Source organism: Benincasa hispida, chromosome 11, assembly GCF_009727055.1.
Source record: "Benincasa hispida cultivar B227 chromosome 11, ASM972705v1, whole genome shotgun sequence".
In the NCBI taxonomy this organism is placed as follows: domain Eukaryota; kingdom Viridiplantae; phylum Streptophyta; class Magnoliopsida; order Cucurbitales; family Cucurbitaceae; genus Benincasa; species Benincasa hispida.
This window is the reverse complement of record NC_052359.1, coordinates 28438231-28453888: the sequence shown is the minus strand read 5'-3', so window position 1 is coordinate 28453888 and position 15658 is coordinate 28438231. Positions and strand designations below refer to the sequence as shown.

Below are 15658 nucleotides of genomic sequence, written 5' to 3'. Positions count from 1 at the left end.
TTATACTATTTGTTTATTTATGGAAAATTATTTCAAATGGTAAAACGGTTGAAAATATATATCAGTGTCTATCAGCATCTATCATTGATAGTTATAAAATTTTGTTATATTTTGTAAATATTTTGGTTCATTTTTCTATATTTAAAAATAATCCTTTATTTATTTTGCTTCGACATCCATTTTAAATATTTTTCGGTCTTAAAGTATTAGGTTAAAAAATAGTTTGGATTTTTACCAATAATTCAATGTTCACCTGTGTTTTCAAATCATCTATATTATTTATTATTATTATTTTTAGTATAATAGGTGTGAAGAATTCAAATTCACAGATCTTTTGGTTGCTAACATATTACGTGTCAGATGAGCTACACTTGCTTGGACAAAAATTAGATGATACATATATGATACATATAGATGGTCGAACTTAATTAAGTGATACTTAACTGTTATTATTATTATTTTTTTCAAAATTACTCTATTATTCAACAAGAAAAATTAATACAAATTAAAAATCGATTCCATCGAACACACAAATTCTTACACATACGTAGCCATTACATTTCTCAGTAACAAGATAATAAATTTTTTTTTTAATATATACATAATTCAACTAACATAAAATATGAACTATCAACTAAAAGGTTAGAGATTCAAATTATTCACTCGCATATTGTTAAATTAAAAAAAAAAAAAATAGAATAAGAAGAAACTTCTTAAAAGTTAGAGTTAACCCATAATTAAGTTTAAGGTTGATTTTTTTTTTTTTTTTTTTTTTAAAAAACAAAGTTTGAGGTTGAATTTGGTAATTTGGAAAAACTAAAAATGGAAAGTTGAAAGTACAAGGGGTTTAAAATTAGAAAGTTCCTCCTAAACTTAATTAGGAATATTTAATTAAAAATTATTTAATAGAATAAAAAGAATCGGCTATTTAAGCATGAGTATTTATTTAACTTTAAATTAAAAGTTGAGTTTCTAATAATTTAAAGCTTTTTTAGGGCATGGAGTAAATGAATTTTTAAAGAGTGAAAGAGAGAGGGGAAAAAAAAAAAGAATTAAAATTAAATTTTGAAGGCGTGGAAGAAAGATCCAAGAGGGGCACCGCTAATGGGCTATGGCCACCCTGTCCTCAGCCTGAAATGTCACTTTCTCATCTTAAACCCACACCTCCTCACCTCTTTTTACTTTCACTATATTTTTACATTATTTTTTATTTTACCATTTTTTTTTAAAAATCATTGATCGATCCAAAAACTTAAATCAGTAGATGAAGATGTATTTAATTATATATCACGTAAAAATGAATATTAATTGGAGAGGAAACGACAATGCAGAAGCTTGAACATGGGATATCCTAAACCAATCTGTTCTGATACTATCTCCAAAAACTCTTATAAATGAAGATAAATTTAATTATATATCTAAAAATACTTTACTCTAAATAAAAAAAAAAAGTGGTTTGAAACAAAGTAAGAAATAGAACAGTTAGAGACAATGTAAAATCTTATAGATTTGAAGTATATAGTAACATATCATAAATAAAATAGTCATGAGTCTTGCCTTGTAACAATATTTGGTTGGAATGACTCTTGTTAAGTATGAATGTTTATTCCACTCATCACTCTTATCATAAATTTATCATTCACAATCTAAAATATATATACAACCAAACTAAAATTTCTTATAACTAATAATGAAAGAGATCTTCTCCTAGTCCATCCAATTGTTCAATATAATCACGGTTTGTCACGTGATAATTTTTTTTTAAAATATAATTTTAAATAATTTGTTTGATGATTGGAGTGAGTCTCATAAAAATAGATAAATAGATACAATCCATTATGCACTTAAGTATTGCTCATATATAAACAGTATAATACTTGGGTACATCTGAAGATATCCCTATCATTATGTATCTCATTCTAATCATATATATATAAAAAAAAGAGTTTGTCACATGATAAAATATATGATTTGACTATTAATCAAGATGTACAAAGATAAATGTAGTATAAGATGCAGGTACACAAAACACGCACACACATTTTGTTCAATTTTTTAATCTTTATACTTATAATAAAGTTTAAATTTAGTTCAAACTACTAAAATGATTTATATTAGACAATTGATAGCTATAGATTAAAATTGAATAAATTTTAAATACTTTAAAATTGAATAAATTTCATAGTATAAGATAAATAATGTATATTCTTTTACGCGAAGATACATTTATCTCTATACGTCTCACTCTCATCACATACACTATATATATATATATATTTGAAGAAAGGTGTAAGAAATTTGCAGTCAAACTATGATTAGGCATCCAAGTTTTTTTTGTATTTTTTTTACTAAATTAATTATAAAAAAAATCACTCAATCCCAAACATGCCCTTTTTACCCTTTTCAAAAAGCTAAAATTGAAAACTCCATTTCTTGGGTTTTAGAGAGAGAAACTTTTCGACTTGTACGATATATATTATATATATAATATATATAAAAAATTTAATTACTATCTTCTTATCTTTCTGTTCACCCCCACTTGCTCCCATTCACTTCACAAATATAATATGTATGTATATGATATATATATATATATTATATATAATATATATATAATTTACACCCACATAAAGCCATACCCAGAGAGAGAGAAGAGATAAAAAGAGAGAGAGAAAAGGAAAGAAAGAAAGAGAAAGTGGTTTTAAAATCAGGAATTTTATGGCAATTGCAGCTTCAGCAAGAAGCAGTTCATCAACGATGAGCCACGAAGAAATTAGCAGCAACAACAACAAAACTAACAACAATTGTGAAGATCATAATCACGATGATATTATTGATCACGATCAACACGAACATGACGTCGTTATGCCCGGTTTCCGCTTCCATCCTACCGAAGAAGAGCTCGTTGAATTCTACCTTCGCCGTAAGGTTGAGGGCAAACGCTTTAATGTCGAACTCATCACTTTTCTTGATCTTTATCGCTATGACCCTTGGGAACTTCCTGGTACTACTTTCTCTCCCTTTTTCTTTTTTCTTTCTTACTCTTTTTCTTTTTCTTTCTAATTCCTCAATTCTTCTTTTCTCTCTCATCCTCTAGCTTTGGCTGCCATTGGCGAGAAGGAATGGTTCTTCTACGTCCCTCGTGATCGCAAATACCGCAACGGTGACCGTCCCAATCGTGTTACCACCTCCGGCTATTGGAAGGCTACCGGTGCCGATCGCATGATTCGTACCGAGGATTTTCGTTCTATTGGTCTTAAGAAAACCCTAGTTTTCTACTCCGGCAAGGCGCCTAAGGGTATTCGCACTAGTTGGATTATGAACGAGTATCGCTTGCCTCATCATGAGACCGAACGATATCAAAAGGTTCTTCTGCATGACTTTACTTTTGGTTTCATTCTTCAAATCTTTGAGAGTTTTGGGGTTTTAGTTTGGATTAGTTTAATCATTAATTTGCAGGAAAGGGAATTTATGAATCTCTTGTTTGTTTTCTAGTCGTACAACAACACACACCCTTATAACTGATCAGTCTCTGACAGTACTTTTTTGGGTGTTTGATAAATGTTTTGTCATGAACTGCGTGATTTGCTTTAAATTCCCCCCAAGTTTTCAGAGGGAGAGAGAGAGAAAATTTCCAGATGAGATTTTGCTTCTCAAAATGTCTCCGATTGTGGTAATCTTATTGAATAATTTTCTTTATTTTGTTATGCAGGCAGAGATTTCGTTGTGTCGGGTTTACAAAAGAGCCGGAGTTGAAGATCACCCTTCACTCCCTCGGTCTCTCCCGTCGAGAGCATCGTCTTCGCGAATGGCAAGCTCGTCGACGCCAAAGAATAATCTTCTTCCGGGTGGCTCAGTTAATGTCGTCCAAACTTCATCATCATCCACTGATAAATTCCCGACGAGTTTCGAGTCACAATTCCACCATCATCAACTTCAAATTGGTGTTGGTGTCGAAGCCACTGCGGCCGACGCCTCCGCCACAAGCTCTTGTGAAGAAGTCACCACTGTTCTTGGCCTTTCCAAACAAAACCCTTTTCCCACAACTTCATTAATCAACATGGCTGCCACTTCTTCCCTCGCAATTCCAGCTTCAGCTTCTACAACTCCCAATTGCATGGAAGAAGATGATCACCAATCCATCATTCTCCATAAACAACAACAATTACCTTCTTCTTCTTCACTTATTTTGCCCACTTACACCTCTTTCTTCTCTCCTTCCAATAATTCCCTTGATGACCTACAAAAGCTCATTCACTATCAACAACAACACCCGCTGCCATCCACTTCGCCCGCCACCGTCGTAAACTCTCTACCGTCACAATATTACCAACCGACACCCCCACCTCCGCCGCAACAACTCGCCCTCAACACGCTACCAGTCGTATTCTCCGACAGACTATGGGAGTGGAATCCAATCCAAGACGCAACCAATCCCTTCAAGTAAATTTTCAACAACGGAAAAATTCATATCGTTAACGACATGTTTAGCCACTATAACCAGTTAAACTATATTCAGGTTGGCAATATCAATATGCTTAGTTCAATCAACTACTACTCATCATGACATATATGATTGAAGAATAACGTCACTTTGTTGCTACCTCAAACTACTTCAATTTCCTTTTTTTTTCCTCTCTTTTTTTAATCTATGTAGTTGCATGATATCATGTGAACATATATATATATATATATATATATGACTAATCTGGAAAAAAAATAATTATAGTTAGTTTATTGTTGCTTCTTGTTGATTACATTATATTTTAAAATAATTAGTTAGGGATGTTTTATATTTGCAAGAGATCCAAAGGGGATCTTGTTGGTTGTAACTTGTTGAAGTGTTGTCAGATCTTGATGTTAATAATAATAGAATGTTTCTTCTTCCCAAGATTTTCTAATTTCTGGTCAAAGTTCATTATATGTATATCAAAATCTTCCATAAGCTTGCTATATATATCAATAGCATTTAAGTTTAATATGGGTCCATAAAATAAAATAATATATTAGTTAATGATATATATAATTTAAGTGTGATCATAAGAGATTATGTGGGATGTATATATAAACTACTTTATAGTACTAGAAAAATTTCTCACATGGACTAATAATTATAAGTTACTAGGCTTTCTATAAGTTTTTTGAACTTTATATATAATATATATATATTCTCGTGTTTTACTCTCTCGTTTAATCACATATGTAGTAGAGTATCGAAAATAAAAAAAATTGAGATATATGATTTCTTACTCAAGAACATATATCTTAATCCATATGAATTTCGTGAATTTGTGAGTTAATTGACAAAATTAATTAATAAAAATTTAGGATAAAGTATAAAAGACCTTGATTATTGAATTGGTGTATAAAGATAAAAGGATTTTTATTGGGATTTGGGCATATAGAATAGAACTTTAAAGGATATATATATACATATAGAGAAATTTAAAAAGTGTAGGGTAGGAATTATTATTATTTTTTTAGTACAATTAGAAATTATTCGAATCACTTATTTTTTTCACACTTGTATGTCAATTTAGTTATGTTCGATTTGGCGTGTAATATAAGAATTAAGATTTAAGTGTATGAATCAGGAAAGATACGGTCATATTTAATAGCTACCATGCAAATGCATTAAAAAAATATTCTCTATCTCACAATTGAACCGTAATGAATTTTTAGAGTGCTAAAGGATTTTAGAGGTACAAAATAGCATAAATTATGAGTATTGTAATTATTATGTGTAAAATTAATTAATTATGAGGAGTATAGAGAGAGGTCCATATACTATATAATAATTATAATGCCTTTTTTTTTATAGGCAACCTTCTTCTTTCTTTTTTCAGTACTTTTATAAACCATTTTCATTGCAATTGCAGGCTTGCAGCCCTACTTCAACAGAGCCCTATATGTATATATGTATTTATATACATATTTAATTATATACATATAAATATATATAATATATATATATATATATATTATATATATATATATTATTATATTATATATATGGCTCCTTGATTTTCGTGATAATTATACCTTTTCGTATAAATTAATTATTGAAACTTTTCTTAAAGTGGGAATCGTCGATTTTTAAGATAGTAATTAGTATCTAACTCAAAGATAGTATTAGCTTACAACTTTTTTGAAATGGTGGATCTCTTTATTTCTTACTTTCTTTACTTCTCTCAACTCTTTCACATGTGTTTTTCTCTGAACGTTATACGAGTGGTTGAAAGATCAGTAAGTGCACCAAAACATCTCAATTAGATTGAGACCTTCATAGTACTCTCATCAAGTCTCGATTCAAAAGAGAACCCTCATCACGTCTCGGTCCACATGCTTTTCTTATTTCATGTCATTCTTCTCTTTCCTCAAAACTATATTTAATTTCGTACATTATTTACTTCTATACTCTTCTTCTTATTTGGTTCATGTTCTCTTTGTTTAATTTATACACTTTTGTGTAATTGCATATATTTGGTAGTATTATATATATTATTGATTTGCATGTAAGATTGCATTGCTAATTAGTTTATAAATGTCTAGTTCATACTTCATCTAGGGTTTTAGATCTTTAACATATGAAGAGAAACATAATAAAAATTCATGAATAGAATGTATTGTATAAGAGTATGAACAAAGTTCGACGGTCTCACAATTAGATGCATATAATTGTAAGTCTTAATTTATGAAGAATAATGATCGTTATAACTTTAATAGTATGTAAAATTTTTGTAGGAGTCGTATGATTAGTATATATATTCATTTCATAATGAATGAAGCCTAAAGTAGGACAATAATATAGTTGGTTGGATATCAATATGATACAAAATTTATACGAGAAAGATATGAATTTGAATATAACTTTAAATTTTATTAGAGATTTTAACTAGAATTAGAAACTCATTAAATAAAAGTCCAATTACAATTAAGAAACTGGATAGACTTTTATTCAACTAGGACCTTTAAAAGCAAAGTCACCTCTAGCAAAAGCTAGGGCCTTAGTTTAAATCTAGCTATAAAGCCTTGAGAATAAAACAATTGGGCAAATTGTACCTTAGAAAGCTTATATTATAATTTCTATATCAAAATCTATAAAAGAAAATATATATTGAGAATAAAAAGCATATAATATAAGACACAAAATGAATAAAAATAAGCATCCAAATTTGAATTTATCTGTATATAAAGGCATTTTTTAATAATTAGAAAAAAAAAAAAGCAAAAACATAGGCCACGTGATAATGTTCATACACTCAAAAAAAGAAAAAGAAAATGTTTCAACGTATCTTGTCATTTATTTGTATTTCTTAACCCTTTTTTGATTCATAAATGGATTAATTATTTTAATCTAAGAAGTGCTTGTATATTATAAGTCTATGCACGAGTTTATAAAAATGTTTATTTTTTACTTAAATTTGTCACATGAAATATTCACTTTTATACATTTGTCATATTTATGCACAAATTGGGGCAAGAAATCGCACCTAAACTACATGAATTTGTTGAGGCTTTAAGATTTTAATATTGGACTTCAAATTTCTCAAGTATTTTTAAAATATATTGCTTAATGTATGGTTTTAATTTCTAAAGTTTTATTTTTTTTTTAATCTTTAATCAATTCAGGTAAATGTGAGATTAGTTGATGTGTGCGTAAACTGGTCACTAAACTGGTTAGTGACAGCCACGAAACTTCCTCGCATCTCAATAATGGTAAAGTCTCATGCAATTCACTCATATATTCATAATCTTTTCCTTTTCTTTAATCAATGAGAGACTTAATCGCATTTTTAACCATTAATGTGACCCATAAAAAATTTTGATCCACTTAAAAAAAAACCTTTTCCAACAAATGTATACATATTTTATGAATACTTATAATTTTAATAGTTATTGGACAATACTTGAACTACTGTTTTCTTCTCAATTTTTAAGTGAATGATGTAAAATATATTTATATTGTCATCCTCCTATCTTGAATTATATTAATTATGCATGAATATATATTAAAAGAGAATAAAAATAAGGATCACACCATTTTATTTTGATAAATTTGTATGTAGTTTTTAATGGTAAGAATTGAATTTAGAACTTATTAAAATTTGAGAGACAATTAATTATTGAATAATTGCGATGGATGGCAAACTAGATCTAAATATTTACAAATGTAGCAATTTTTAAAAAGATTTGCAAATATGGATAACCTTTAAAGTGATAATTTCTTACATTTTTATTCTCATTTCCTCTCCCAATTTCTTTCCCAATTTCAATCCCACCTCACCTTCTCCCATCTTTCCTTAATTCCTCTCTATTTCAATCTCCCACCTCTTTGGTACCATCTCTCATTTCTTCTTGGTTTTTTATTGTTGTTTTTCTAAAAATTAAACTTATTTCATGAACATTTCTTACAAAGATTTACGTCTCAAGTCAATGGTTGAATTCTTAGCCAAATTTAAAAAATAAAAGCAACTTTTTGAAAGCTACTATTCTTTAATTAGTTCTCAAAATTTGAGTTGATTTTTTAAATTATTGATAAAAAGTAGATAACAAAGGAAGAAATTTGGAGATGGAATTAGTGTCTATAGGCTTAATTTTAAAAAACAAAAACAAAAAATAAAATGGCTACTAGACGGAACCTCTATTTTTACTTTTAATTTTTAATTAAAAGGAATTGAAAAAAGAACTAATGAGGCTGGATTTTTAACATAAAGATTGAAAAGTACTCAATCATTTTTATGAGTGCCTCAACAACGATGAGCCAATTGTCCAGTTTGATTATTAAAATAGAATGTTAAATATAAATACCACAAAAGAAATTACTTTTATTAATTTATCAACTTTTGCTTCTTTTTTTAGAAACGCTTCTTAGAATTTAGAAATAAGAAACAAGTTTTTATTTATGTTTTTTTTATATGAGTTTAAAAGTATGAAGTTTATTAGTAATAAATTTCTATAATTGATAGACTAAGTTTATTATAATCTACCAGTGATAGGCCTCAGGCCTCTATCACTAACAAACTACTCCAATTGATATACTCCAATCTACCTAAGTTATATTACTGATATCACTATATCAATTGAAATAGAGCTTTAAACTAATGATATTGGTGATATGACTTAGGATATACTCCAATCTACCCAAGCTCTATTTTAAATGTCAAAATTTGATTTTGGTAAGTCTAACGTTTAAAATCGATGATAGTGATATCAGTAATATAACTTAGGTAGATTTCAATGATATTCGTATATCAATTATATAATTTTGGTAGACGTCGGTGACATCAATGATACTAGTGATATTGGTGATATGACTTAGGTAGATACCAGTTATAATCGTGTATCGGTAATATAAATTATCAATGATATCAATGACAAAACTTAGTTAGATATTACTGATATCCATGTATCACTAATATTGGTAATAAAAGTTAGGTACATATAAGTGATATCCAAGTATCAATGATATCAAAGATAAAACTTGGGTAGATATTGGTGCTAACATTGATAAGAGTTTATCATTGATACTATTTATAAAAGGAGTCTATCGATGATAGAAACTATCCCTGATCGCAACTAATAAAAGTCCATCAATTACAACTAATAGTTTTAAGTGTTAATCTTTCAAAATTAATTGTCATTGTTAGAAATATATTCGTGAATCAATTGTAGCCCAACTTTCTATTGATAGATAGATAGCTTTCTATCACAGATAGCTTTAAGTGTTAATGTTTCAAAGTAAATAATTTTCTCTCAAATTTGATAACCACTTATAGAAACATGAGTGATAACCATGATAGAAGATTATCAGTGATAGTTACTGATAGCTTTGAGTATTGATATTTTAAAGTTGATAGTCATTATGAAAGTCTATCAATGATAGCCATTAATAGTTTTCTATTCCTAATATAGCTTAATCTTTCAAAGTTGATAACCAGTTGTTGAAGTCTATCATTAATAGTCATTATGAAAGTCTATCAATGATAGTCACTAATAGTTTACTATCCCTGATATTTTCAAAGTTGATAACCTCAAAGGACCATTTGGATCGGAGATATTGTCTCATGGGTATAGATATTAAATATCTAGGGGATTTCAATGTTCAGGTTTTAAATGTCTGTGTTTGGATGTACAGAATAATTAATGCTTGGAAGTTAAATATTTGTGTTCAATTCAATAATTTGTATATAGAAACTAAAAGTAAATAATTACTTAATTAAATGTAAGAGATCAATTAAATTTAATAATCAATTAATTTATTTTTAATGTTAATTAATTATTTAATTAATTAAATAATAAATAAATAAATAATTTTTAATTAAACATAATTAATTACTAAAAATAATTAAATTAGCAAATAATTAGTATAATATTGATCATTAACAATAATAATTTTATATTAAATAGTTAAGATACCATAAAATATTGATGGTCAAGTTATCAGTTGAAATTTATTAAGTCTAAATAATATATTTATATATAATAATTAATTTAAATTAGTAGTAATGAATACTTAATATTAATTTATTAATTAATTAAGCTATATTTTATGGTTCATCTCTCAAACATAAAAATCCCATACTTTTGTAGGGTATTAAAAAATCCAAGTCAGATGGGTTTCAAAGTTCCTTGAATAATAATATTCTGGGCTTTAAAAGATGGAATTCCCTAAAATAAACAGGGATATTAAATATCTGTCTAAAATCCCATGGGAAAACTTATGAAACAAATGAGGCCTATGTGTTAATATTTCAAAGTTGATTCCAATTGATGAAAGTATGTTAGTGATAGCTGCTAAAAGATGTCATCGGTGATAACTACTGATAGAAGCTATCAGTGATAGCTGTGTATAGAAACGATCAATGATAGTTAAGCGAAAATCGTTGGGATTTTTAGTCTTTTCTAATATTTGGACCTATTTTTGTACTATATCTACAATTTTTTTTTTTTTTTATCATTGTACTATATATGCTATTATTTTGAACTTGATTGTCATTTATGCAACAAACCCTTAATTATTATATAACATTTAAGCTTTAAGAACCAAATTTAAAATGAAGGTAAACTCTAACTATTAAAGCTATATATTTAACCAAGTAATTCTCACATCAACGAAGAGTTGAAATATGACTGTATGCGTAGCTTTATTTGTACATTTAAATAACAAATTAAAGACTCCTCTATCTAATGAGACATTGACATTTCATAATGATCAAAATTCATAAACAATAATTTTTTTAATAAGATACTTGAGAGTGGGAAAATAGATCTATCACGATATCTCAACTAGATCGACATATCCTTAACACCTTAAATAATATTAAATAATCATGAAGCATATTGTAAATGGTTTAAGTTTTAGTTTATTTATTTATGGACAAGAATTACCTAAATTTTTTAATTGTATCAATTAAAATCATGAACTAATAATTACATTTGTATAAATTTATATTGTATTGTGATGATCTTGGATTAAAGGTTGAAATCGTTGTCACACTCTGGAATGGATGAAATCTTCCTATTTTACTGATAAAATTTTGCAAATATTTATGTTTTTTTTTTCAAATTGTCTGATATAAATTATCTCAGTTGTTTTATTATGATATCTATCTTAGGATTAATTTGTTAATCATCAAAATGATCGAATTAGTAAGTATTAAAGATATCCAATTAAAGTTTATTCTATTACTTATATTTATGTGATGTTAATGAATAAGATATTATGAAATAATAAAGATTTTGTTATGAGAATATTGATGTTCATTATTATAAAACAATTTAAATTGCCCAAAAGTTAATTAGTATTTTTTATAATTTTGGATCTTATCATGGTTAATTGAGGTATTTGGTTAAATATTTTTTGTATATCCAAAGATAATTTATGTATCTAATTTGAGTATTTTAATTACCAATTATGTGAAATTAAATTTAGTGTCAATTAGGTAGGATTATTGTTGATTTGTGGGTGGCTCAAGCATATCTAGTTTTACATTTAGTTGGGCTTATTATATTTGTAAAATGGATTTCTACGTAAAAGACCTTAAAAATTGATCCATTTTATGTTAATGTCTTGAACATTTTATTTTTTATAAAAAAAAATCTATTGCTCTCTCTAATTTCATTAATATCAGTGACTATTTACAATTTAGTTCTCACCTACGTTATATATATATATATATATGTGCGTGTATATATATATGTATATATATATGTATATCTCCATACATATATTCTCTCTCCAATGCTTCAAGACCATTTCTTCTTCCTCCCTCTCTTTTCTCCTTCTGACGGTGTGAGTTATAGGCAGAAGATGGATGATGTGGAGAGATCCGACGATGGGACGAGCATAGAACGACAAGAACGGCGATGGCAGACTTGGAATAGACGAATGACAATGATGGAAATGGAACAAATGAATGGCAACGGCGGACTTGGAGCAAATGAACGACGATGACAAACTCATAGTAAATGAACGACGACGGCGGACACAGAGTAAACGAACGACGGACCCGATTCGACTTTTAGTTTTTTTCCCTATTTTTTATATATACTGTGATATATATGTATTTTTTTTTGTAGCTTGTGTAGGAAATTTGATATATACTTTGGTATATGTATTCATTTATTTGATATGAACGAGAGTGTTTTTTTTTTTTAATTTAGACTTTATGTATTATGATATATATACTGTGGTGTAAATGAAATTTATGAAGATTTATCTACTATGGTATATTTCATATATTGATTTATACTATAATTTATGTCAAACATTGAGTTAATCTTTAATTTATAAAATATAGTATATTTCATATATTGGTTAGAATATTTTAAAATACCTAACAAAATGTTCTAAGATATATTTAAAATAACCATTAATCCATAAAAAAAGTCGTCTAGTATGTCCCCCCTTATTCCCGACACCAGGCGGACTGTTAGCTAGTGTGTATCATCTTACGAGAATCGAGTATGGTATAGATCAACTGGAAGAGGTATGCATAAAAGCATTTGCCGCAAGGATAAATCCTAGAATTCCATATGTTTTCTGGGTTTGGAAAAGTGCGGATTTTTCCGAAAGGGAATCTTATGATATGTTGAGAATTTCTTATGATAATCATCCACGTCTAAAGTGTATTTTAATGCCTGAAAGTTGGGTAGGATGTGAAAACCAACCTAAATAGAAAATTAAATTTCATTAAATGCATTTTTTTTCAAATTGAAAAATAAAAAAATTACAATAAATGTATCTCTCTCCCATTGATAAATAAGAAAAATTATATTAAATGTAACTTCTCTCTCATCATTAAATTAGCTCTGAAAATAGGAAAAAATATATAAAAATCAGATATAAATAAATAAAAAAGGATATAATTGTCCAAAAGTAACCTTAAAAACCGTCTTTGAAAAAGTTTCAAATTTTAAGACATTGATAAAATATAATGTTTTCTTTAGGCCTTCTATCTAGAAACTCGTCGGTAAAATTAAGGATATTTGTAATACGTAATAGAATAAGAGAAAAAATCTAAAACTATATTACATCTTTAAAATATTTGCAAATATGGATGAGTTGACTAGTCAATATTTGAATTTTTTTTTTAAAATTTTCAATTTCACCCTCCCTTGTCTTATCTTTTTGTACACTTTTTTTAGTCTTTTTATTTTCTTTCTTTTTTCGATTTGTGCTCCTTCCCTCCATTTTTTTTCATTTTATTTTCTTTCTCAGTTTTTGCTTCTTCTTCTTCTTATTTTATTTTATTCGATTTTTGATACTTCCCTCCATTTTTTCAATTTATTTTCTTTCTCAGTTTTTGCTTCTTCTTATTTTATTTTATTCGATTTTTGCTCATTCCCTCCATTTTTTCATTTTATTTTCTTTCTCAGTTTTTTATTCTTCTTCTTTTATTTTATTTTATTCTTTTCTTTATCCGATTTTTGCTTCTTTCCTTTATTTTTTATTTTCTTTCATTTCCTTCTTTTTCCCTTTCTTTTTCTTTCCTTTACTTTTTATTTTCTTTGATTTCTTTCTTTTTTCTTTTAATTTTCTTTTCTTTCTTCGGTTTTTGCTTATACCTTTTTTATTTTTTATTTTTTTCTTCAGTTCTTGCTTATTCCTTTTTTATTTTCTTCTCTTTCTTCGATTTGTGCTTCTTTCCTTATCTTTTTTTTATTATTTTATTTTATTTTCTTTCTCCGATTTTTTGCTTCTTCTCTTTCTTTTTATTTTTTTAGTTTTTCTTTCATTTGTCCATTTTTTTGCTTCCTTTTTTTAATTTCCGCTTCTTCTCTTTCTCTTATTTTTAAATTTTTTTTTAAAGTACTCAATTCATAAGTGACTTAACACCAACAAGCCAATCATCAAGTTTGATTATTATAACAAATAATAAATATAAATAGCAAATGAAAGTCTATCAGTGATAGCTACTAATATTTTCTATCATTGATAGCTTAATCTTTGATTATATTTTCGTAGTTAATAGTCACTTATAGAAATTTATCATTGATAGCCAACTTAGTGAATTTAATAAATAATGTTGAATCTCGAACTAAAATGTTAGTGAAATGCCTAGAAGTTATCACTAATAGCATGTTTGTCAGTGGTAGAAGCTATCATCGAAAAGAAAAGGGACTTATAAATGTTTGGGAAGGACAAGAAAGGGGCAAAAAGGTGTTTAGTGGCTATGATTGATAGAAGCTACTACTGATAACGTTACCAGTGATAGAAGCTAATACTAATAGCATGTTATCGATGATAGAAGTTACCCGATAGCACGTTATTGGTGATAGAAGCTACCACCAATAGCACGTTATCAGTGATAGAGAACTATCATTGATAGCATCTTATTAGTGATGTTATCAGTGAAAGAAGCCATCACTAATAACCATAATATGAGTGATGTTAGTGATATCGATGATAAAACTTAGGTGATATCTATATATCGAGTTTCTTTCAAAGGTGATAACCAGTTATAGAAGTCTATCATTGATATCCTTAAGTGTTAATATTTCAAGGTTGATTCTAATTGATGAAAGTCTATTAGTGATAGCGACTGATAGCTGCTATCAATGATAGTCATGATAAAAGATTATTAGTGATAACTACTATGGTAATCAAAGTTGTTGGTCTTCTTTCAAAGTTGATCACTATTTATAAATCTATCATTGATAGTCATTGATAGTCTTAAGTAGTAATATTTCAACGTAGATTCCAATTGATGAAAATGAATTAATGATAGCTACTAATAATTGATAGCAAATTAAAAGCTAATATTTCAAGATTGTATTACTTTTTCTAAAATTGAAAGCTATCGCTAATAGCAACTATCATCGATAGCAATTGATAGAAGCTATCAGTGATAGCAGCTAGTAGCAACTATCAGTGGTTATCACTGATAGCTGCTATCAGTGATAGCTTTTAATTTGAGAAAACTGGGAAGAAACAAACGAAATGGTGGTTAGGCATTGTGTTTTTAGTCTTTTACCATTTTTTGATCTATATATACAATTATTTTATCTTTGTACTACATATTCTATTATTTTGGGCTTGAATTCTATTTATACAACTAGCCCTAACATTAAAAGTTGAGTTATGGGGCTTATGTTACTTAAAGCCCATTTAGCTTTTGTTTTAAGTTCTTTTGGCAGAACTGAAATAAGCCCT

The 15658-nt window shown here is 27.8% G+C and overlaps 1 protein-coding gene across 1 annotated transcript; it reads left to right on the top strand.

Annotated features, from left to right (window-relative positions):
* Positions 1–2624: 2624 nt before the first annotated feature.
* Positions 2625–4891, top strand: LOC120089890 (NAC domain-containing protein 35). The gene is made up of 3 exons (XM_039047317.1): positions 2625–3004; positions 3098–3366; positions 3713–4891. The coding sequence occupies exons 1-3, from the start codon at positions 2719–2721 to the stop codon at positions 4445–4447; spliced, it is 1290 nt and encodes a 429-aa protein (XP_038903245.1). The 5' UTR covers positions 2625–2718; the 3' UTR covers positions 4448–4891.
* The last annotated feature ends 10767 nt before the right edge of the window (positions 4892–15658 follow it).